Raw genomic sequence first — 21,722 nt, 5'->3', positions numbered from 1 at the left:
AACTGGTGGAAGACTATCTTTTATTTTTAGGTGCTTTTTTTTCCCCCTTACTTCTCTGTGCTTGTCCATTTAATACTTCTTTCCCTTCTTTTCCTCATTCCATCACTGAAGGTTCATTTTTCCCTCTCAGTTCCACTTTCAAGGCACTTAGTTTCTCTTTTCTCCTAGCTTCCATTTCCATTTTCTTCAATTTTTTCATTCTCCAAGCCCAAATTTTATCCCCTGCATCTTCTTAGCAAACTCTTGGAGAACCTTGAGCATGAAAAATCTTTACATAACTTCTTTATTTTGCAGGTAAAAGGGCCAAGAATCTATCCAACCACCATGGACTTGTCTTTCCCTGTTCTACCTTCTGCAATCAAAAATGATGCTTTTCCTGTTTCCAGGTTACATATCTCAAGGCCTGTGACTCTGTTTTTGCTTTACAGTCAGAACCTTTCAAAAACATAATGGCCAGATTGTTGCAAGCTCCACCCAAATGTCTTTCCCCGGACTGGCACATTGCAAACAAGATGCAGTGTGCCAGTACAGAGTCTCAGAAATCCAGTTCAGAACGCGTGACAGCTGAGAGTCAGAGACTGGTGGATGAGACAGAAAAGACAACTCAGAAAACCCAAAGTGATGTCAACAAGAAAATAGGTAATCCTATGTGTTCTGCTAGTGTCAATATATGTTATTTCAGCTATGTGATTAAGATGGACTTAGCAACAGGAGTACATGTCAATGCTATGTTATCTGATCTCATGGAAAAAAAATCAAAGTACTTCAGAAATATTTTGAGGTAGTTTCTCTATTTTATAACAGATAATTATTAGTCCAAAACACACAGAAAAATATTCCATGCAAATTTTCAGACACAGCGTTGCAAAACTCTCTTTGAACATTAGCCTAAAGCACTAAATGCTCTCCACTGAGGATGAGGTCTATTTCTATCCTTAGCCAAGGCCTGATCCACAGTGCTCTGTCATAGAAGATGGGCTTGTACCAATACTTATTTGTAATTTTCAATCTGCAGAACAGAGACTGGAAGAAATAAAATTCTGGAAGCAAGAATTAGATGACAAGCTTGAACAGATTGTTAATGAGACAGAGGTACTATTGACTTTCAAGACCAGAGTGGGGAAAGCGTTAGAAAGCTGCAAAGAGCCACTTGTCATTGCCCAACAGTGTCTCCTGAACAGGTAAGATTAAGAAAGAAAAGCATGAAAGAAGAAATTCAGATAAGTGTCATTAACAAATAATAAAAAGGTGGCAAACTAAAGTCTTACCTCTATTCACAGCAGAGTCACAATCTGATTTTGTGTGGTGTAACACTGGGGAACCAAGGTTAGAAAAGAAAGATGACTGTTTCCAGTGTAGCAAGGAAAAGGCTTGGTTATGAAAAACTGAACTTCACCATCTTCTGCTAACTGCAGACACTTAAGCAATGTGGCTGATGGCTTTTCCTCTTTTTCTTTAGAGAGAGGCGAGTTGGGATTGACTTGGTCCATGACAAAGTGGAACAAGAACTGCTCAAGGAAGCTGAAGTCATAAAAGGAGTTATTGCTTTGCTTGAACACACATTGGGACAAATCAATGAGCAAATCAGGTGAAGAGCCAAAGAGCTTAACTGACCATTGGGTAGCTGAAAAGTAGGACAACATCTTCCTAAGAACCTCTAGGATCAGGCTGAATATGGGTCCAAAGTTACTTTCAGAGCTGAGCAGTTGTAGAAGCTCAGTTTAGTTTATCCAGTTGATCATTATTAGTAGGAAGTTAGTTTTAATTAGAAATGAAGGTATTTGCACATGATCCTTGGCTCACCAAGAGGATGCCTTTAATTCCAGTAGGAATTGTATAATCAGTTCTGTGGAGGCAGCATCATGAGGCTCACCAGAGGATGCCTTTAATTCCAGTAGGAATTGTATAATCACTTCTGTGGAGGCAGCATCATGCTCTGGATCTGTGGGCTTTACAATTAACAATTCATACATGTAGAATTCCAAAATCTAGTAATAGGCATTTGCATTGCCTATCACTCCTGATTCTTCGGACAGCCTTAGTGCCTAGGTACTGGCTCATTGACAAGCTGACCACTGTTAAGAGCTGGAGAAGATCATTGTTTTGTCAATCAATGTTCAGAGTCTGGTTGCCTTCCCTTCTAGACTAAACCGTTCAGCAAAGTACCAGCTGGAAATGGATCTGAGGGACAAGTTCACAGCCTTAATGATTGATGACTACTGTGCTGGCTTGACAAACAACACTCCAGATATCAGATATACTAATAATGCAGTGAAAATGGAAGGAAAGTAAGTGGTTATTTCAGTCAACATCCACTCAGCTCATTCAGCTAGTATGCATTTTAATCACAATAGAACAATTAAAGTAATTGTATGTCCATCGTATTTTTTTTATACTCTGTCCAACACTTCAGTATCTGTGAAACAAGCCACAATAACCATACTTCTAGTGAACTGCAGTTCATTAAAAGATTCTGAGATGTAGTGAAATTTCACACACTGCTGGCCCCCAGAATAAATTTACTAATCTAACATCTTCTCCCTGGTAGAGTGGCCAGGTAGAAAGAACGCTTGACTGGAACACAGGATGCAAAGGGTTGATTTCCGATTCTGTCAGTAAATTGTAATAAAGGCTCCTTCTGTGAATGGTTTGAGCAGAGAGTTACCATAAAACAACAGTCTGAAGACAGAAAAAGCATATGGTGAGAGAGTAGTGTATGTGACAAGCTGAAGGATGAATAGCCTTTGGAGATTAGTAGTGCTGTTGATGCTCTGAGAATGGACAAACTCAGAACACCAAGAGTCTGGCTGCTCTGCACAATGGCACTAGTATTAGTGTGCAGCAATAGCAGGTGTATAAGTTGGATAACATCTGAAAGGGTGTTGGCAGCTATGTGGAAATGATGGCTACAGGGTTATATACACACCCAGTGAAAACAGGGACCCTTTGAGAGACTTTCTAAACACCTTCTTACAAGCCACTGTTTGGATCTTCTACTTTTGGGTGTACAGGCACGTTTGGCTTTCCAACAGTTGCTCCAGCCAGGTAACTATGAGTGACTACTTTAGTGTGTATGTGAACTATGAGAGAGTAAGTAAATGCACTGTGTAAACAGTTACCTGCCATTAATAGCAACTGCTTAATTCTGTCAATAAAAGCATCATTAATAAAAGGTGTCCTAAGAAATACCAGTTATCTGGGCACCCCCTGCAACTAAATCCCTCATCAAGAAAAACAAAAGTCGTAACAAACTTGCTTTTGACTTTATCAAACTGGTTTGCATCCTACACTTGCTTTCTCTGAAATGTTTGAGGTGGAGAATACTTTTTATCTGTAAAATTTCCAGCACAGCTAATGCTGGTTGGGGTCTGCAATTCACAACAGTGCTTTGTTGTTCTTAACACTAATACATGTATTTTGTGGCGTAATACCTATAGATTTATGAATTCACAGATAGTCTAATACTGACTGTTGATGTCCTTTCATTTTGTATCTCTTCCAGTTCTGTGAGCCTTGAAGACTGGGTTGATTTTTCAAACGTAAATATTGACAAGGCCGACAAACAGAGAAACAGTTCTTTGGCACTGAGGGCACTGATTGACCGCATCCTCTCCCAGACATTAAATGATATGCGCAAGCAACATGAGGCAGTGAATGTTGCTTTTAGAAATAGGGTGAAGGAGGTCAAAGATGCAAAACAGAAGCTAGAAACGCTCCTTGCAGTGGTAAGTGGTAGGTCAGCCAGTCAGAAATTGTGGAAACAGTGGGATGGGGTCATCAGCCTGTTCAGTTTCATGAGCTATTATTCTTTAAAATCTTCACCTTTGCAAGGACTTTTTCTCATGATTGCACTGCAAAATCTACAAGCATAGAAAAACAGGAGCAATCTGCCTCAAATAAGATACATGAAAACTGAGCTTTAATGTGAATATTTAATAGTTAATTGCAGAGTTTAAATCCCAACTCTTGCTCACTTCCTTTTCAATAAAGGAATAATAATCCCTATAAAACCTTTGAAAATGTTTTGATGACATACACCTTAAAACACTATGAGTTTTATTGTGATTGTTAGTAGAAACGCTATTAATATGTTGATGATCTCACTGTAAGAGGCAGTGTGCAGCACTTCCTTCTGTTGGGTTTTTAAGGTGATGGATGAGACTGCTTCACAGGAGAAGAACATTACAGCTTTAGAGAAAGCGATATCTGATAAAGAAGGACCCATTCAAGTGGCTCAGACTCGCTTACAGGCAAGAACCCATCGCCCCAATGTGGAACTATGTCGTGATATAGTGCAGTACAGGCTGATTAGTGAAGTTGAAGAAATTACAAACAATATTCAGAGGTAAGGGGGGGATGATGAAAGAGTTGGAAATCTGTAGAATAGATTACTGTCTTTTTTTTAATGAAAGGTTGGAAATGACACTTTAGGAGTGGAACACAAGGGGAAACTGTGTGACTGTGTCCCTGTGTGTTCATCAAGTTTCTTATTCTATATGAAAAATATCCATGTTTTTCGGCTGCCTTTTTTTTTTTTTTTTTTTTTTTTTTCACCCTGCTAGGTTAAAGGACACATTGGCACAGGCTAAAGCAGAGCTGAAAGGTCTGAGCCGCCAACAACTTTTCTTGGAGGAGGAGATCCAGGTCAAGGAGAATACACTGTACATTGATGAAGTGCTCTGCATGCAAATGAGGGAATCTGTTTCCATTAACAACTTCTGAAACTGTCACACTGTGAGGCTCCATACGTTCCAAGATATTAGCTCCTGCTCAGAGAGGGGATGGTGCAAAGTTGGAGTCCACAGTACACTACGGGTCCTAGTTTTGTGAGGTAATTAAAAGCCGCTTAGCATGCCCAGTTCTCTGTTTTACAGATAGCTATGCTCCCCAACATTTGATGAAATCTCTCATTTAGCAATAAAGTTACAGAGTAAGAATAAACGTCCCTTCTTCCTGTTCCGTGAGTGCAACCCATGATATCTTTTGCTGTGGAAGCTACAGTAGGAGTTCCCTCATAATCCAGGAAAATGTGCATTTGGCAGACCCTTAGGACCACACATGGCAGGTTTTTAAGAACTAGCAACATAGTATATATCAAATATAACAGCAGAAAATGTCTTAGTGCTGGGCAAAAAAAATCAAATGCAAGAATAAATAATGGTGGAGACACGGAAGGCCAGTTCCCAAATCCAACATTTTAATTCGTAGGATTGTAAATCTGTCTCTTGCACTCCTCTTGCTCTAATGGAATCACTCTTTGAGATTCAATGCTGAAAAGATTCAAATGCCCTACTAATGCCTTCCAAAGTATCAGTTCATCATTTGCAGGTGTGACTGGTTGTTTTTCTTTCTCCCTGTGGCTTATACCATTGGGTAGGTGATGACAAAATAATTAAGCTCTGAATCAATGAGGTATTTGAACTTCCTGTAAATATCACGCAACAGCCGATCCTCCTCACTGGTCTCTTGTCGAGCTGTGTAAATCCTGACCTGTGTGCATGAATGGTAGTCATGTCTCTCAGCTACGTGGCTCAGCCATTAAAACTGGCGGCAACAGAAAATCTCTGTGACCATGAAGGAATCCAGAGGAGCTAAATTACTTGGTTTTGAATCAAAATCCCGAGGTTGTTACTCTGTTTTGACTGTAGGCTGAGTGAAGACTGACTTGTCTTTTGCCAAAGAGTTTTCGGGGAGAATAAGACTCCTTTAGCCCCTAGAACAGAGGCATCCCTGTGATCTGCAGAGATCTGTGAGGGCCTACTGAAGCTTCAGTTTGGCAGGCAAAGCATTGTGAAAGCATGATTTTTCTCTAACTACTGCTCTCCCCTGGCCCCAGTTCAACACAGCATCCCCTTTTTTCAGACAGATGTATTTATACCCCTTTTGTAATTTCCTGGGATTCAACCACATGCTTCAAATTAAGCAAAGACCCAAGCACTGGGCCTAGGATGGAACTGGGGATCCCTAGCTTGAACTGGGAGGTGGCAGGGGACCCTATGCCCAGCAACGCCTTGTGGAATAGCTGGAGTCAGTTCATAAATTTAATGGCATTCTGTGCATGCCTAAGTTGGAGAGACTGATTTCTGTGAGTGGCAGTCAGGATCCTTGCATATCACGCTAAAACATCATATAGGGAAGGTGATTAAATTAATATTTCCATAAATAAGCTTTACATGGGGGCAGGAAATCTCACCTCTGGGTATGGGAGAGAGGAAAAGAATGGGAGCTTTTCAGCACAGATTCTTACCTTTATGGTAGTCAAAATGCATTTCTTTTCTGAACGGTTTTGTAGAAGCTTCTCCATGAAGGTGACACTAAGAAATGCCCAGACTTTCAAAAAAAACAACCTCTTGCATGATAAGATAAGCTGTAGCAACTCATCATCCAGCAGTTCATGGTCATTGTTTACTTCAAGAGTTAATTTCTTGAAAAAGAAAGAACACTGTTAGTACTTGTATAGCTCAACAAAACTTTTTATCAAAAGCAGAAGTAAATAAATCAACATCAGCTCCCCCCAATTTTACCAAGAGAAGTTATTGTCAGCAGATCAATTCTGTATGTTAGCATTAGCAGAGAATCAGATTTTTGCAATAGTATAAGCTATCATAATTGCCACTTTCCCATTAAGATAGAGATCTCTCGTGCATTACACATCATTCTCAAACAAACAACAACTAGCACCATCCAGAAGGTGCTGCACCCACAGCTCATGCCATGATGTTACTTCATGTTTCAGAAATGATTCCAGAGAATAAAAAGTCATCCAAAGACAATTTCTAGAGAGCTTTAGAGATCTGTGGTGTTTACTGGAAAGTCTGCAATGCAACAGAACTTAAAGTTATACGGCCATCTGCTTTCATCAGGCATGCACATGATGGTGCTTATTTACAAAGATCAGCTTAGCACAACTTCAGCATGTATCTTAACATGGGCATCAGTTAATGTACATGTGCTGTACATTGCCAAAATGGAGCAAAACTGTAAGGGCAGTTTGAGGCAGCCTACAGCCCTGTAAACAAATTGTGTACAGTATTTTCCTTATATGCAAACTTCCTATCAATTACTAACCTAACGAAGTCGTCCGTCAAGGATTAGGACAAAGCTTTCTCACAAAAATGACACTTTCCTGAAGTGTCAGAAAAGAGTCTGAAAGGCTCTTACTGCTGCCACGAATGCCTGTATCTCAGATTAGCATTTTATGAGGGCAACCTGACACCAGCCTGACATAAGAAGCAGCATGACAAGGATTTTTAACTGGACAAAGATAGTTACTGGAGTTAGACTATTGCTGGGCTGCTGAAATGACTGTCTCTTATGAAAATTACCTTCTGAACATACAACTGCCGTGGTCAGGCATTCCCATTGATGCCTGCCATTAGGCAGAAGGCCTGTAAGAGTATGAGAATTTGCTGAACCTTGTGATATTACAGTAAGATATTACTACTGCTCCCCTACCTGCAGAACCTGCCTATAGGCTGGGAGGAGGTTTATGAGGGTAGGTCTCATTGTCCAGTCTGGATCACTGAAATAGCAGCTCCGTAAACTGATGCTCCTGACTGGGATCTCTGCTAGCAGGATCCTGGCTAGGTGATCATGCTTCATTACTCTTTCAAAGAAGAAGTTCACGTTCAGTTGTGGAGCTCTCTTGGCCAGGTTTGTCCATGACATCCCCCAGACCACTTGCCCATGAGGGTCATGGATATGGCATTTGATATTCAGGGTGCAGAGGGAATGAGCACTGTGCTTACACAAGATGTCCAGCAGTTCATCAGAGATGCAGTTGTAATTGAAGGTCAGGATGACCAGACTTTGGAACTTAGACACGGCTTGGTGGAACAATGTGCTGCTGTAGATGGGAAGGTGGAGACTAAAAAAATCTTCAATATTGACTTCAGATATAAAGCTTTTGTTCCTCAAGTAGCTCAAAGAACTCAGAAGCTCACAGCCTTCCTCCAGTGTCACTCTTGCTCCTTTTAAGTTGAGATAATCAAGATGTTTGCCCATTCTTTTCAGGAAGGTTCCTAAGTTTTTTAGAAACTGAGCCTTTACCACGCTTTTCCAGACCGCACGGTCTAATTCCAGGTGCTGGATGCTCAGGGATACCAGGCGGCTGTTGCATTTACCCAAATGTGAAAGAAGACCTCTCATAGTGACTTGAAATTTTCTGGTCAAGACAGCATTGTAAGGATTCAATAACTTGATTTCAAGATGTTCCAAATACTTTCCAAATTTCTTGACATACCACAGAGCAGTTTCAAATTCAAATGTGTGTGCCCTTGATGGTCGTCCATTGAATGTGATGGTTCTGGTTCTCCAGAGTGATCCTGAGTACATGGCCCGACTCCATTTTTTACAGACCAAGGCAGCCCGAGATCTGTCCCTGTCATCTAGCCAATGGAAGACATGCCTCAGACAGACATCAGGTAAACCAGCCCAGCAGCTCTGCTCAGGGTCACTGTCATCTTCCATTGAGAAGAGAGTTTTTCACTTTTTTTTTTTTTTTTGTGATGAACCAAACCTAGATGAAGAAAGCCATGGCTAAATTATGTGTCATTTCTAACAGAATAAAGTCTTTCAAGTGAAAAGCTAAGATTGCTTCTTCACATTCAAAAGCAACAATCCTTTCTTTGCCTCTGTACTCAAGCTGTCATGATCAAACAAGCTCTTGGATCAAATTGTGGTCTAACCTAAGTCAAGATGGGCAAAAAATAAAAGCAATGCATAATTTAAAAATAAAAGTAAGAACACATCTTTCAGCTTTTTGGCCTTCAGTCTAGCTCAACAGTCAAGTCACAGGCTCCAGAAACCTTTGGTAAGCACCACATAATTGATGATTTCAGGTTTGATGCCTAGTTTTTAAAAGCATCCCTTACCTTGGGCTCTACAAAGATGCACAATAGTAAGTAAAACTAGCACAAATGACTGTTTTTAGCCTTCTGCTCATACAAGCTGTCCAGAAGCTCATCAAAGCCTGACTCATCTCAACAGTGCCCAGTGACAGGATATGAGGCAATAGGCACATATTGAAACAGAGGAAATTCCATCTGAAAATATGAAAACACGTATTCACTGTGAGGGTAGGTGAACACTGAAACAGGTTGCCTAGAGAAACTGTGGAAACTCCTATCTTGGACATATTCAAAACTCTACCTAACTCTGCTTGAGTATGTAAGGACTAGATGCTCTCCAGAACTCCATTCTGTTCTCAACTATTGTGTGATTGTTTGATTTTTGTGATCCTGTGCCTGGATAATCTGAGGTAGTACCCTGCCAAAGATTATGGCAGGGTATGGCAGTCTAAAAACCATCAGTTTTTAGACTAATAAGGCATATAAACTGCCCTATCATAAGAGGTATCCACTTACTAAGTTCAAGTAGGATATTAAGGTTGGTGAGTCAGGAGAGCAACTGGGTAGTAGCAAAACAGGTAAGTTAACAGCAGCAAAACAAAGTTACCAGTTCTGCTATCCAGGCCGGCCTGTATAAGCACTCAGATCTTCAAGCACATTTCCAGATCTTGTCTTCTACCTCCAGAGTTCATGACTGCTTTCTGAAGCTCCTGACACTGCTCCCCCTTCTTCCTGCCGAAGTTCAGCCATTGCCAGGGAACAAAGAGGTGACCTTTGTGATGTCACGGCAAAGGCGGAGAGCAAAGGGACAAGGGCAAAGCCAGCTCCAGCTGAGGTGAAGGCAATGAAGAAGAAAGCAGAACTGCTTGGTAAAACCATAGCAAGAAAGAAATACAGACCAGAACCTGCAGGTCAGACACAGGCTCTATTGCTTGTCTTCTCCTTTTCTGGCAACCATAAACAGTCAAGAAGGGAAATTATGAGCCACATCTTTCCAGTTATAACTTGCTAACTTCAGCTGCAAAATGCAAACTAGCTCCAGTTGTCTGTTAGGCCCTTGTTTTCATCAGGACATTTACAAATCAAGCTGGCTACCAGCCTGACTCTGTCAACAGCCAAAGGGGATGCCAACCTGCTTTGTAGAGAGCTTTGCAGAAAGGCAGTCCTTCAAACGCACTTCTCCTCTCTATGTTGCTTAAGTCTTACCATGGGATAAGGTTTGCCTTGGGGATGAAATACATGAAACACATTACTATTAGTAGGGGGCATTTATTGGGCTGTACTTGTCACTGTTGTAATCCATTAATATGAAGGGAGACGAAGGCCGTGACTTGAAAATTTTAACTCATACCATGAAAACACACAATTCTACAAGGTGATGATGAAATACAAGTGGTATAGCACAGCATCCATGGGTCAGCTTCCCCATGATAGCCCTTTCCAGATTTTCTTTTTCCAGGCAGAAATATCTTGAAATAAATGTCTTACATTTCTCGTGTACTAATTTTCCTCTGGGGTGGGAAAAAAAAAAGAATCACCACATCCTCTGTACGTGGCCTTTCCCTGCTGCCAGATCAAGCCCTGACAATTTCTGCTAAAACATTGAGCAATCAAACTATGTACCCACCCAGCAAACGTGCAGTGTGCCAGTGGAGGGAAGAAACAGTAAGAGTTTGGCCCAGAATAAATATACACTGCAAGCAACAGGAGCCATGACTTGGATCCCCAGCCGGACACGCCGCTCTGCGGACACTTCCGCCATCCTGTGTGCGATGGCGGTTGTGCTGGCGCCTCCGCTCCCGGCCCGCCAGGGGCCGCTGCCGGGCTGGTCTCGTCAGGCGCCGCCGCCCAACGGGCGCCTCGCGCGCAGCCCGTGGGGGCGGCCCGGGACAGGAGCGCCAATCCGCAGGGCCGAAGCGGGCGGCGCGCGATTTAAATGCGGCGCCGGGCGCGCAACGGCGGCTCCTCTGGGGTGGCGGCAGGTTGGCTCCGTCCTTCGTCGTCGTAGCGGTAAGTTCGACTGCCAGCGGTGCCGCAGAGACTCGGTCGCGGCCCGTGTTTCTCGGGTGAGAGGACTCGGTCTCCTCTGGCCTTGCCTCAACTGCCTCTCGTCCCGGCATCTCTTGCGGGTGAAATAATGCAGTAGCCTGAGCTCGACCTGGCCACCACCTCACCTCCGAGCCGCAGAGCTGGTTCTGCCAGAGCGACTGAAACTGGCCAGGGGGAGCGTGGCTAGCAAACTCTGGAGCTGTGTGGAGCACAAGGCAAGCATCAGTTAAAGGGTTAAGGATTGCATTAAATGCTTGCATTACTCAAGTCTTGCCCAAGCAGTGGAAGCTTCCAGGATGAGTCTGTGCTCAATGTTGCATGTGTGCCACAAATTCAGCTAGAGATGCAAAGAATCTGAGCGACTGGTGTAACCGCAGGGAAGCGGCTGAAGCTAGAGGCAGTGGCTGTGCTGGGTGCCTGAGGGGTTCTGGAGGAGCTGGCCTGCTATGCTGCTGCCCAGCGCCAGTCTGAAAGCAGCCCAAATGCAGCCAGAACAGGGCTTTAGCTTCTGGGTGTAGCACCGCAGTAAAACTTTCCAGTACAAACTAGTCAATGGTAATTATCTGCTTATCTAAAAGAAACTTGATCAAGTGTGGGATAGTAAATGAATTGTTTGCCTGATTACTAGCTTTTTCTCATTTGTACCAGGAATAGTGCATTAAAAATGCACATAATATACCCATTACCTTCAAAAGTTAGAAGATTTCCATAGGAGTTATAGCTTTCTCACATTAAAAAAAGACACTTGTGAGAGGTGGAGACAATCCTGGAGGATTAATAGAGATTAATAGGCTTTTATAGTATGTGGCATTATCAGCAGTAAAGTAAAACTGGTTAAAAATGGTCTCTCTTACCTCAAATTGCTAAAATACATTTAGGTTTTAGGGGATTTTTACAAGTAGTTCACTAACAATATCTTGCTTATTGGCTAGTGAAAATTGGAAATGTAGATCTAGATATTTATCACATAGGTAACGGACATCTAGCCCTGCAGTTTGTTATTTACAAGTAACAATCCTCCTTTTCAGGGCTTGTGTATGGACAATTGCAACTCTGACTTAAGAGTGAACCTGCAGCTAGCATCTCAGGTGGGAGACATTAGGAGTTGTGCAAATTTCCCTGGTATAATTAAAAAAGCTAAAACTTTGGGAGGTGAGACCTCATTCTGAGATGCTAACAGAAAGTGTTTTACCTTTCAAGTCTGACTCTCATAGCTTATCAGGTCTGTGCAGTATAAATAATAATTTTTTTCTCATAGGTTTTTTCAAATGAGCCCAGATAGTTGTGGAAATCTTGGTAATACCTGCTGCTTCCCCTTTCGGGTTCCCAAGTAATGTTCTGCTCAATTTTAATTTTGCTGCATTGTGCAAATGTAACCAAATACATCATAGAAACATTTCCATTTCTCATTTTATACTCAGGTGTACTTTGCTCAGTCTTTTTCCTTATTCTGATTGCTTTAGGTATATGCGTAACCAAGAACTGGAACAAGATGGTGTCTGTACTCCAAAATGTCAAGACAACAAGGGGCTGGCGGAAACACCAGCCTCTAGCTGACGTCAGTGAGAATGAGAGCCCTGTGCCTGACAAATTCAAGAGAAGGGCCTCTCTGAGTTCTCTCAATACCATACGCATGTGTCTAAGAAAGCGAATACCTTTAAAGCAAGTACAGCCGCATTTCCATGAGACTCCAACTTGGGAAAGTCTGGAAAGAAAAGACAAGTACCAGACTCTCCAGAGTATTAGAAGAACAGCAAGAAACACTTTGGGATCAGTGTCCCAGGTATTTCACCTTTGCAGTTGATTGTAGGTACAATTTAGTTCTGGCTTCAGTACTAAGATTTCTGGATGTACAGTGTGCTTTATGCCAGAGCTCCTATTCTAGGCACTGTACAACATAGTGGTGATTTTACATTTGTTAACTAGTAAAATCTTCAGTATCTTTGCCAGGCTATAGAAAGGGAAATCACAGATCTAGCAGAACAGGGAAGAAGTTGAAAAATAATTGTGAGCAGTAGTTCTGTAAATATATATATATTTTTTTTTAAAGAAAACCCAAACCCCACCCTTTCCCTCTTATAATTTCATGTTTAAGAGAGCAGCCTTGAGAAGGGTGGGTAGATATGGCCATGGCTAACAAAGATTTGTGTTTCTGAGAAATATATGTATATTTCTCAATATGTGTATATTTCTCTTTTTTGTTTTTTTCCTCCTGTAACCATACTATTTATCATTAGCATATTCCACATTATAGACAATCAAAACTGACAAAAGTCAGTAGATGGTAGCAGGACAGCAAATTCAAGTTTGATATGCTTTTTCTGGTGGCAGAGTTTTTTTTTTTTTTTTAAAGCATGCTCATTCTGTTAGAAATCCTGGCTCTTTCCTGCACAAAAGCAACAGGATCTTTTTTTTCGCAATGCCTGCTGCAGTCCTTGATAAGTTTCAAAACTTAGGGGAGCAAATGACTACTTCACCTGAATGGATATAGCAGGATTGTGAAGCATTCGTGGTAAGCTAAACCTGATCTAAGATCAAGAGCAAGGGATTCTGCTTATACGTTTTTCTGCTTCCAAATTCTAGGCTGGTTGTCTTCATTTATCATGCTGTGTCTACCAATATCTTTTCAGAAAATACGGAAGTCTTGCCAAAACCCACTACACTCACTAGTGGCCTTTCCAAACAAAACCATTGCCAGAAGAAGCTGTGCAGCCAGTTCTTCCAAGAAGAAAAGCACTCCACCTCAAACTCCTTGCCATAATAACAGTGTTACTCCAGCAGCCAGTTCAAAAAGCACCCCAAGATCCAGCAAGAGAGCCTTGCTTGGGCCAATGAGGGTGACAGAGCAGAGAGAATGGAGGAGTTTCTCTTGCTGGCTTGGTAAGGATGCTGTCCCACTTCGAAGATCAAGGAGAGCAGCAGCACTAAAGAGTCCTTATTCATCACCCTCGGCCAACAGAAAGACGTATGTTATGCTTTTGTAATCTTTATGGCTTTTTTTCCTCACTAGTGTGGTTTGAGTACAAGGCGAAAGGCAAGACATGAAGGTTGCTATCCTATTCCACTGAAATGGTCCGCTGTTAGAATAAAGAGAGTACTAATGTCCCTGTATAGAGGGGGGATAAGTGCTGCATAAAGCTGAACCATGAAAGCTGAATCGTTTGGTGCTGTGAAAAGAGCAAGCTTTGTCTTTGTCACTTTCCCACCATGTTTTTCAGGACTAGCCCCCACCTGACTCTAGAATATACCAGAATTCATTGCTGATGCTGTTTCAATAAATTGTTCTGGAGGCATCTCACTTCTACTTAGCCCTAACTTTCCTATAGCTGCTATTTGTATTGCAGAGATACCCGAAATAGTTCTGCTTACACAAATTTCTTCATACAAGATAGAGAGATTCCCTTTGCCTCAGATCTAACACAAACTAAAGAGTTGTGAGCTAGGGAGCTACTGCACAAGACACACGTGTTTTGTCTTGATTGAACTCCCATGAGCAATATCAACTGACAGAAACTGAATCCAAAGCTCATGAATCTGAATCCACTGCTTGAACTGGAAGAGAGCTGTCTTGGTGCTGAAGGGAGTTGTGCAGTAGCTAGTAAGTAGAATTCAGAGCATGGTTGCCAGAGGTCTCAACTTCACTGAAAAGTCCACAGGTAACTAGATCTTTACCTGTATGGAAAGTGGGCTGGGCTGTGTCACCTAGTCATGGACTTCTATTTGCTCTTTAGTAACGACTATTCTGTTTGCAGAGAATTTGACTGCAAGTTGGAACTGGTCTCCTCAGGGATTTGCCAACTGAAGTGTCTCTCCCAGGTGTTTGAGGGTGCTGTGCGAGAAGAGAGGTAAACACTGCTAATTTTCCCCCCCAAATTCAGAATCAGGCCACCTCCTATTCAGGTGTGTTCAAATGCAGTATAACAGGTCCCGGTAACTCTGGGATGAAGAATAGGTGCAAAACTGTCTCAGCTGTAATGGAGCACAGCCTTTCTCTCCAAGAGACCTGCACAGCTTATATCTGCAGTTGGACTTGCAGATTTACTAAAACCTGTCAAATGCTGCTCTTGAAGCTTCTTGCTGTCAAAATCAAATTTGTACTTGCTAGAGGGACTTTTCACCCTGTATGAGAAAGGTACTTCCCTGACACCATCTAGAGGAAGCGCCAGCGCAGGCTTGACCAAAAAAAAAATTAATTAGCTATCATTGGTGCTTGCCCATTTATAAGAAGAGGGACTTTATGCTTTGTTAGTTAGCCTTACACCTATGAATAGCCCACGATAACAATAAATCAAAAATTTAAAGGATGCAGAAGCCTCTTGTACTACACTTGAGTTAATCCATGAGGATGGTAGACAGCCTGGTGTGTTTGTAAGGGTTATGTCATTGAGAGTTAGGTGTATTCAGACAATAAACCTGAAGGTCAACAGTCAACAACCACAGCAATTCCTTAAAGCCCTTCTCTTAGAACTTCTGATGCCTAATATTCATTAATTAAAGTCAAGCAGCTAAAATCCTCTAGAGATGTCGTATCAGTAAGTGTTTTTCTAGAGTCCTTCTCTGTTTACTGGATAAAAACTACAGCCTAATCCCAGAAAACCAACTTTTACCAATAGCCCCATTCTTAAACAACTAGACATGATTATGGGTTAATTACTGTATCAAGCTAATGATCATATATGTTGAAAGGTCACTTAAATCTCACTCCTAATGTTCTCCCATCTGTTAGCGATATGAAAGTTTCTCTCATTGGTAACTGAAGATAGTATCAACCAGGTAATGTAGTTGTTCACTTACCTTAACTATACCTGCATGCATCTGCATGGAGAAAACCTGCTGTTTGCAAACACAGGGAGAGACATACTAGCTTGTACACTTTAAAAAAAAAAAAAAAAAGTCTTACCATATGGAACCATAGGGTTCTTCCCTGTGTAATCAGTGCTGCTTGTCTCTGCTAGAACAGATCATTGTGCAGTTGTCAAACTTGGCCTCTATGCTGTTGATTAGAGAAAGGTCATGAGTTAATAAACCACAAGTTGGGTTTTCGGACAAACAGCAGCTTTTCTTATCTCAGAATAGAAAAATAATACCTTTGGTCACTTACCTTAGTTCTCACTGATTGCTAATTAAGATCACAAAGCATTACAGAACAAACTATAACTCTGAGCATCCTAATTTTATAGCTTCTTTCTTTTCCATCCCTGGTCTTGGCTTGGCATTTACAATAGTAGTTGGTTCCTGTATTGCTGACATTATTAAATACAGCAATTGTCCTGAGTGGATTGGGATAGGAATTATTTGCTGTAAGCTTTTAAACATTGTGTCCAGGATCAATTCTCTAAAAGCTTTTATTAGCAGGTTGCAGGAATGCCATAATTCCCTTGATTTATTTTGACTGAGATCTGGAATGTGCCTTGCCCTCCCTCTTTTTTTTTTTTTTTAATCATCACCCATTATGTTGAAAGTGCACATGTGGGTGTGTAGTGTTTTTTTTTTTTTTTTTTTCCTTTCTTTCTAAGGGAGATGAGTACTCTAAATACTATTTCCTATTCTAGCAACAAGGAAAGGTATAAGAAGTTGATTTCTGTAATACCACATGGGGGTGGGGGGCGAACCTCACTTCCACTACCTGGCAGCAATATCAAGTATTTGCTTGAAGTCTTAATGATGTACATTGCTTTCACTGAGTGACTTGATCCAGCTTGTAGTGTGTGCTCTGTCACTAGCTGGTTTGTAGATTGCCTGTTAATTTGTTGTGCTAGAATGCACAGGTGCCTCCCAATAAGCTTATTTCGCATGATTTTATGTTCTGATATCAATTGCCATGAGTTTTAGTATTACTTCTCCCATTTCACTTTTCCTTGACAAAACTGAGCCTAGGTATAGCTAGCTGTCAGCTCAATGCAATGTTCCAATGCTTCCACGGTAACAAATTTGACTGAATTGGAAGAAATGCCTCTCTTGCTAATTACAAGGTAGTGTAATACTTTTATGCTGCCATTCAGGCCCATGAAAGGTAAACAGTCAAAATACCTTCTTGCTAGGGTTTAGAGCTGCATTTAACACTGAAAGCATGTTTCTCCCAGCACTCTACCTTGCTCCTACCCCATGTGCCATTTTTTCAGGAATTTGTGTGACAACCAGTTACAACCTGATAAAATCAATGTTGTGGACTTCATGCTGTTCATCGTATTCTTGTTCTTTTCTGCAGGCAATAAGCAACACCCAACTACAACTATCTAATGACACGAAATTGCTTTCTGCTTATCAGTCTAGGAAACTCAAGCTACCAGGAGACAAGCAAAGAATCTCCAACAAGCAGTTTGTACTTACAGCCATCATTGTCTAAGCAGTGTTATTTTAATGGGACTATGTGAAGGAGAACTGTGTGAGACCTGATAAAGTTTCATCCGGCTTTGAACAAAACTCACTGTGCTATTATGCAGTTATTACATAATTCTTCTTGACAGCTCAGGACTTCTGTGTCTTGCATTTCAAGTGAATAAGGGAATTGGATTTCTAGCTTATAATGTATTACGCCCTAATGGGACAAGGGACCGTCTTGAACAACGTGCATAAGGCAGTATTTTCTTGTCATTAGATTAACATGACCAGTAGGGATAGCCAGAGCAAGGGCTGCTGCTCTCTATGTGGTAAACAGGCAAGATAGATTTAGATGTTCTTTTGTAGCATATGGGTACAGTTCTATTATCCCTTCAAAGTCTAACCATTTTTCTTAAACACTAACAAACAAAAAGCCACAGCTTTATGAAAGCTAAGCTAGAGAAGAAGGGTTGTTTGATGAAAATGTCCTTGCAAGGTAATGGATTTCTGTAAAAATTGCTCAAGCCACAACAATGGAGCTGTGTTAGGACTCCAATTCATGTCTTCAGGGTTGCTATTAATTAGCCCAATTAAGACCATTTAAACTACTTCTGTTCCAGATAATCAAAGCAAAGCTGCTCTATTTCTTGCTGCTACTTTAAACAGCATCTTGGCAGTAGAGTTAAGCATTCATTTAAATTGTCTTTCAATTATATGTGGAAATCTGTTACTACACTTAATACCACTTATAATATTAGCTAATGACATTAGTTACAACACAGGTATTCTATTTAAGTATACCAAACATTTAATACTTGTATTTACATTCTAATTATTTTTAAGAAAGTAACATTTGTTTGATAAGCTTTTTTTAGGTAAATTAGTTAGTTTAACAAAGTTAAGCCTTTAGAACTAAAGCAAAGACTTCTCAAGCTTCTAGACATCAAGACCAGGGCTGTGTTTTCCATGGAGGCAGCTTTGTGCAGGCTTGTCAGATTCCTGTAAGTTATACAAATGAATCTTTATACAGAAGATTAATTTGGGAAACTTGCTTTACTTACCACATGCACCTTAAATGTTTGTTTGGTGAAACCGGAACAGCTACAATCCTATTGGCATTAAGTAAAAATAAAGGAAACTATCATGTGCAGTTCTGATATGTGTAACTATGGCTTTTTTAAACTTGACCCTGATTTTCTTGGTTGTCAAACTGGACTGCTTAAAATATTGACATTTATGAGCACTAGAAACTTGCAAACCTACAGCCCTGCTTTTTAGTGCTTCAGATGCCTTTTTTTTTTTTTTTATTAAAGTCTACTTCTCTATATAAAAAAGGTTGTAGCTTGAAGTTATTTTTTGCCTGTACTGTTACTACTTTTTTGAAGCTTTCACAAGCAGGCTGTCTGGTTATTTAACTTTTCTTATGCTACTTTTTCCCTTCAAAAGTTATGTTCAAATTCAGAGGCTGAATTCTATACATAAATCTAAGTCCTATTCAGAAAGTCCTAGGCATTAAACAGACTATTTTTACCACTTTCACCAGCTACAAGAACATGCCTGTGACTAAGCCTTCCCACCCCCATGGTAAGAAGAGCCTGTGATGCTGTTAATTTAAAGACAAAAGAGACTTTATTAAGTAATTTGTTATAAGATTTTAAAAAGCAGTTCACATCAAAATCTATAGCAATTGTAAAAATCTTACTCCTTAGTTCATATTAAATCATTACTGTACATTTTTAATCTTTACAAGTTTCAGCCATAAGAAATATAAACATTTGTCACCATATAGAGCCTTTTCAATGACAAAACAATATTTAAAAGGGAACACTTAATAAAACTATAGATTGAAAGAACATGTTCAAGTCTTCTCACAGGTATTTAGTTGTAGAGTAGCCTGCCCTTCCTCACAAATAGAAAAATATATGCAGCAGACTTGGGGTTCTGTGAAGGGACCACCATTCTGAGTCCTACAAAACAGTAATTCCCCAAATCTTCATCCTTAAAGCTCTTAAGTTTTAAGCAGTCTTTTAAAGTTATGTCTCTATCTTAGAATTTCCAGTATCCCCTCACCCAGAATTTTACAGTAAACTTCTACCTTGCCTTTTAAAATTCTGTCCATTTTAATAAATAAGTGAACTGTCAGATTTATTTTGTGTTTTTCCTCCTCTTCCTCCTGCCCTGATATCCTATTGTGAAGGTACCTTACTGGGATAAATGTAAATAGAGGGTAAATTGTCATCCCCTTACTTTGGGCTTGGGCTATATGTTAGGAAAAAGCGATTAACTCCTGATTTCAGTCCCAGAGCACAGGATTCCAGCTTCTGGAGGCTATTTTGTATTTCTGAAAATTGAGCTCTTGCAAAGAAGTGTGTTACCACTTCTATTTCAAATGGGGATGAAACTTCAGATTTCTATAGGAATCCAGAGTTACACTTGAGTGATTGAACAGCCATTAAGTCAAATTATTTGTGAAAACTAATCTATCTGCTGAGTTACAGATCACGAGAAATCATTGCTCAAATGGAAGCTTAGAGAAAGCAAGTTACAAGTTCTCTGTTGAGAACTCTATCCTGTACCAGTTTGCAGGTGAGGGTGAAAAGTGTTCCCTTTTCACCTGCATGTCATGTTTCAAATTGGAATCAGAAAAATAATGAAATCAGTGTACAATGCCTTTCTCTCACTTAACAGATCTATAAGCTTTTGAAAACTGACTATAACCCAATCTAATATTTCCATAATATACTTACCTTTCTGAGGTTTAAATACAACAGGGGAAAAAAGAGCTTTTTCCTCTATTGTTTTTTTCAGGAACAATAGTTGCTCTTAAAATCTAAACAATTAAAACATCTGTTGACTTCAGCTACTATTATTAAAGAGAAAAGCTTTTAAATTTAAGACAAGAAACAATACAGAAAGAAGGAAAATTTTCATGTTTCTCTGTTAAATTTACGCTGATGAGTACAGACCAGCAGCACTGTTATACTGTAATACACAGGTAGTGCTGCCTTGGCCTGAAGGCTACACCACGGAAGTAGGACAACTGGGGAAAACAAACAAACAAGCCCCACTACTTTGGAGAATGGTGGAGCTTTCAGATAGCTGTCAGTTTCTGCTTAGTTTAATAGCAGATTAAGTTTATATATTTTTTTCCTCTGTATATTATTGATAGGGGCTACATAGAAGTTGAACTGAGTTGTGCGTGTTTTTGTTTTGAGATAACTTCCTTATTCCTTTAGGACATAGGAGAGGTGATCTGCAAGAAACTAAGACTCCACTGTTAACTAACCAAATCAGAATGGCAGCTGACTCATGAACCCCAGTGAACAAGAATGATGATTAATGCCATGTCATTTGTACACCTGACATCATGCCACAAAACTAAACAAGAATACTTTGGTCAAGCAAGATTCTGTACCAAGAGCACTAGTGTAGGCAAACATTTTGATTAAACATTTGTTATTCAAAATAAGCAGATGTGGATCAACATTACTATTTGGATCTGTGGAATATTCTGCACTCTTTTTACAGTTACCTTTTTTTTCAGACTTACCTAGCAGGATATCAAAATTGAACTAACAGCCATTATAGAAAATTCACATTGGTTACAAGTTTGCTGTGCAAGCTGAACAAAAAGCTTCACCTGATGTGGCTATAGATGCAGTAACTATACACACAAGCACAAAATATACCACAGTTGTGAAGGTGCATTTTCACAATATCTCAGATAATGGTCCACCACTGCTATTAATCCCTGCCTTTCCTCCTCCCCCCCACCCCAGAAATGAAATATTGAATCTGTATCAACTGGTCAGAAACATGTTTAGGTGTAGCCTTCCCTGTGCACTGACTTATAGCACTGCTTCAACAGCCCCCGGAGTAACAAATTTAGTATTCCTAACATTTCCATAACGCTTCTTCCACTCTACAGGTCAGAAGAATATGTGCTTTTTTGTATTAATCGGTCTGGAGGCACTAAAGGTGCGGGAACTGTTGATGGGTCTAACCCTGCATTCCTTCAGCATCCAGGATTCCCCGACTTCTTTGCCCCATTCCCCTCTGCACAGGCATTAACCCTCTCATAGCCTTTAAAGTTCACAATTGTGCGGAGTATGCAAAGCTTAGAGACGTGAGCATAGGTACTTAGAGATGAAAGACTGTGGGCTCAGCCTCATAGCAAAAAAGCCCGTTTAGAAGCACTGAAAATAATTCGGTGAAAACTCAACTAAAACTGAATAAAAACTGGTATCGACTTCCAAACTGAATGACTATGAACTATTTACATAGTTTTGTGTGGACAAAGTGTAAAACTGAAATTCTGACAGGAAGGAAGTGTTTTAAGTGGTAACAGAGTAAGTTACATTGTAAAACTAGTGATTTGTCCAGCAAATATCAGGAATGAATATAACTTCAAAAACCTAGTATTTCTACAAGCATGAAGTCCCAGTTTTCCACTGCATAACTAGGCTGTTGCATTGCCCTTCTAGATGCGAGATGTCAAAAATC

The 21,722-nt window shown here is 40.4% G+C and overlaps 4 protein-coding genes across 6 annotated transcripts in view; 2 read left to right on the top strand and 2 right to left on the bottom strand.

The window, feature by feature from the left end:
• Positions 1–407: 407 nt before the first annotated feature.
• On the top strand, positions 408–4,856 carry TEKT1 (tektin 1). Its single transcript, XM_010223979.2, has 7 exons — positions 408–639; positions 1,016–1,181; positions 1,460–1,588; positions 2,145–2,288; positions 3,503–3,725; positions 4,149–4,345; positions 4,563–4,856. Exons 1-7 carry the CDS (start codon positions 450–452, stop codon positions 4,720–4,722), a joined length of 1,209 nt encoding a protein of 402 aa, XP_010222281.2. The 5' UTR covers positions 408–449; the 3' UTR covers positions 4,723–4,856.
• Positions 1,873–8,488, bottom strand: FBXO39 (F-box protein 39). 3 transcript variants are annotated; one of them, XM_088537991.1, is made up of 3 exons: positions 7,456–8,488; positions 6,248–6,424; positions 1,873–1,915 (listed from the first exon to the last, which is right to left on the bottom strand). In XM_088537991.1, exons 1-3 carry the CDS (start codon positions 8,467–8,469, stop codon positions 1,910–1,912), a joined length of 1,197 nt encoding a protein of 398 aa, XP_088394117.1. In that variant the 5' UTR covers positions 8,470–8,488; the 3' UTR covers positions 1,873–1,909. The 3 variants fall into 3 exon arrangements, with proteins under 3 accessions (XP_088394117.1, XP_010222270.2, XP_088394116.1); XM_010223968.2 differs by lacking the exon at positions 1,873–1,915 and adding an exon at positions 5,291–5,490; XM_088537990.1 differs by lacking the exon at positions 1,873–1,915 and adding an exon at positions 6,056–6,117.
• Positions 8,489–8,626: 138 nt separating this feature from the next.
• Positions 8,627–21,722, bottom strand: part of PITPNM3 (PITPNM family member 3) — a 73,852-nt gene continuing 60,756 nt past the window's right edge. Inside the window, exons 19-20 of the transcript XR_015914105.1 lie at positions 15,799–15,891; positions 8,627–8,687 (exon numbers count right to left, since the gene is read on the bottom strand). The gene's annotated coding sequence lies outside the window, so the exon portion shown is untranslated. The remainder of the gene's footprint in view (positions 8,688–15,798; positions 15,892–21,722) is intronic.
• On the top strand, positions 12,347–14,747 carry PIMREG (PICALM interacting mitotic regulator). Its single transcript, XM_010224035.2, has 3 exons — positions 12,347–12,681; positions 13,529–13,863; positions 14,651–14,747. Exons 1-3 carry the CDS (start codon positions 12,391–12,393, stop codon positions 14,745–14,747), a joined length of 723 nt encoding a protein of 240 aa, XP_010222337.2. The 5' UTR covers positions 12,347–12,390.

Source organism: Tinamus guttatus, unplaced genomic scaffold (assembly GCF_059628265.1).
Source record: "Tinamus guttatus ecotype Peru unplaced genomic scaffold, ASM5962826v1 Tinamus_guttatus_pri_ptg000915l, whole genome shotgun sequence".
In the NCBI taxonomy this organism is placed as follows: domain Eukaryota; kingdom Metazoa; phylum Chordata; class Aves; order Tinamiformes; family Tinamidae; genus Tinamus; species Tinamus guttatus.
This window is presented reverse-complemented; position numbering and strand designations above follow the sequence as displayed.

What these genes read in the sequence shown, in the direction of transcription:
- TEKT1 (XM_010223979.2), top strand. Translation starts at nt 450, where the DNA reads ATGGCCAGATTGTTGCAAGCTCCACCCAAATGTCTTTCCCCGGACTGG. An exon ending in GCAGTGAAAATGGAAGGAAA is followed by an intron (nt 2,289 to 3,502) that starts GTAAGTGGTTAT and finishes TATCTCTTCCAG; the next exon opens with TTCTGTGAGCCTTGAAGACT. An exon ending in TAGAAACGCTCCTTGCAGTG is followed by an intron (nt 3,726 to 4,148) that starts GTAAGTGGTAGG and finishes TGGGTTTTTAAG; the next exon opens with GTGATGGATGAGACTGCTTC.
- FBXO39 (XM_010223968.2), bottom strand. Translation starts at nt 8,469, where the DNA reads ATGGAAGATGACAGTGACCCTGAGCAGAGCTGCTGGGCTGGTTTACCT. An exon ending in CCTATAGGCAGGTTCTGCAG is followed by an intron (nt 6,425 to 7,455) that starts GTAGGGGAGCAG and finishes TTCTTTTTCAAG; the next exon opens with AAATTAACTCTTGAAGTAAA. An exon ending in GCATTTTGACTACCATAAAG is followed by an intron (nt 5,491 to 6,247) that starts GTAAGAATCTGT and finishes TCATGCACACAG; the next exon opens with GTCAGGATTTACACAGCTCG.
- PIMREG (XM_010224035.2), top strand. Translation starts at nt 12,391, where the DNA reads ATGGTGTCTGTACTCCAAAATGTCAAGACAACAAGGGGCTGGCGGAAA. An exon ending in CTTTGGGATCAGTGTCCCAG is followed by an intron (nt 12,682 to 13,528) that starts GTATTTCACCTT and finishes ATATCTTTTCAG; the next exon opens with AAAATACGGAAGTCTTGCCA. An exon ending in CCCTCGGCCAACAGAAAGAC is followed by an intron (nt 13,864 to 14,650) that starts GTATGTTATGCT and finishes TTCTGTTTGCAG; the next exon opens with AGAATTTGACTGCAAGTTGG.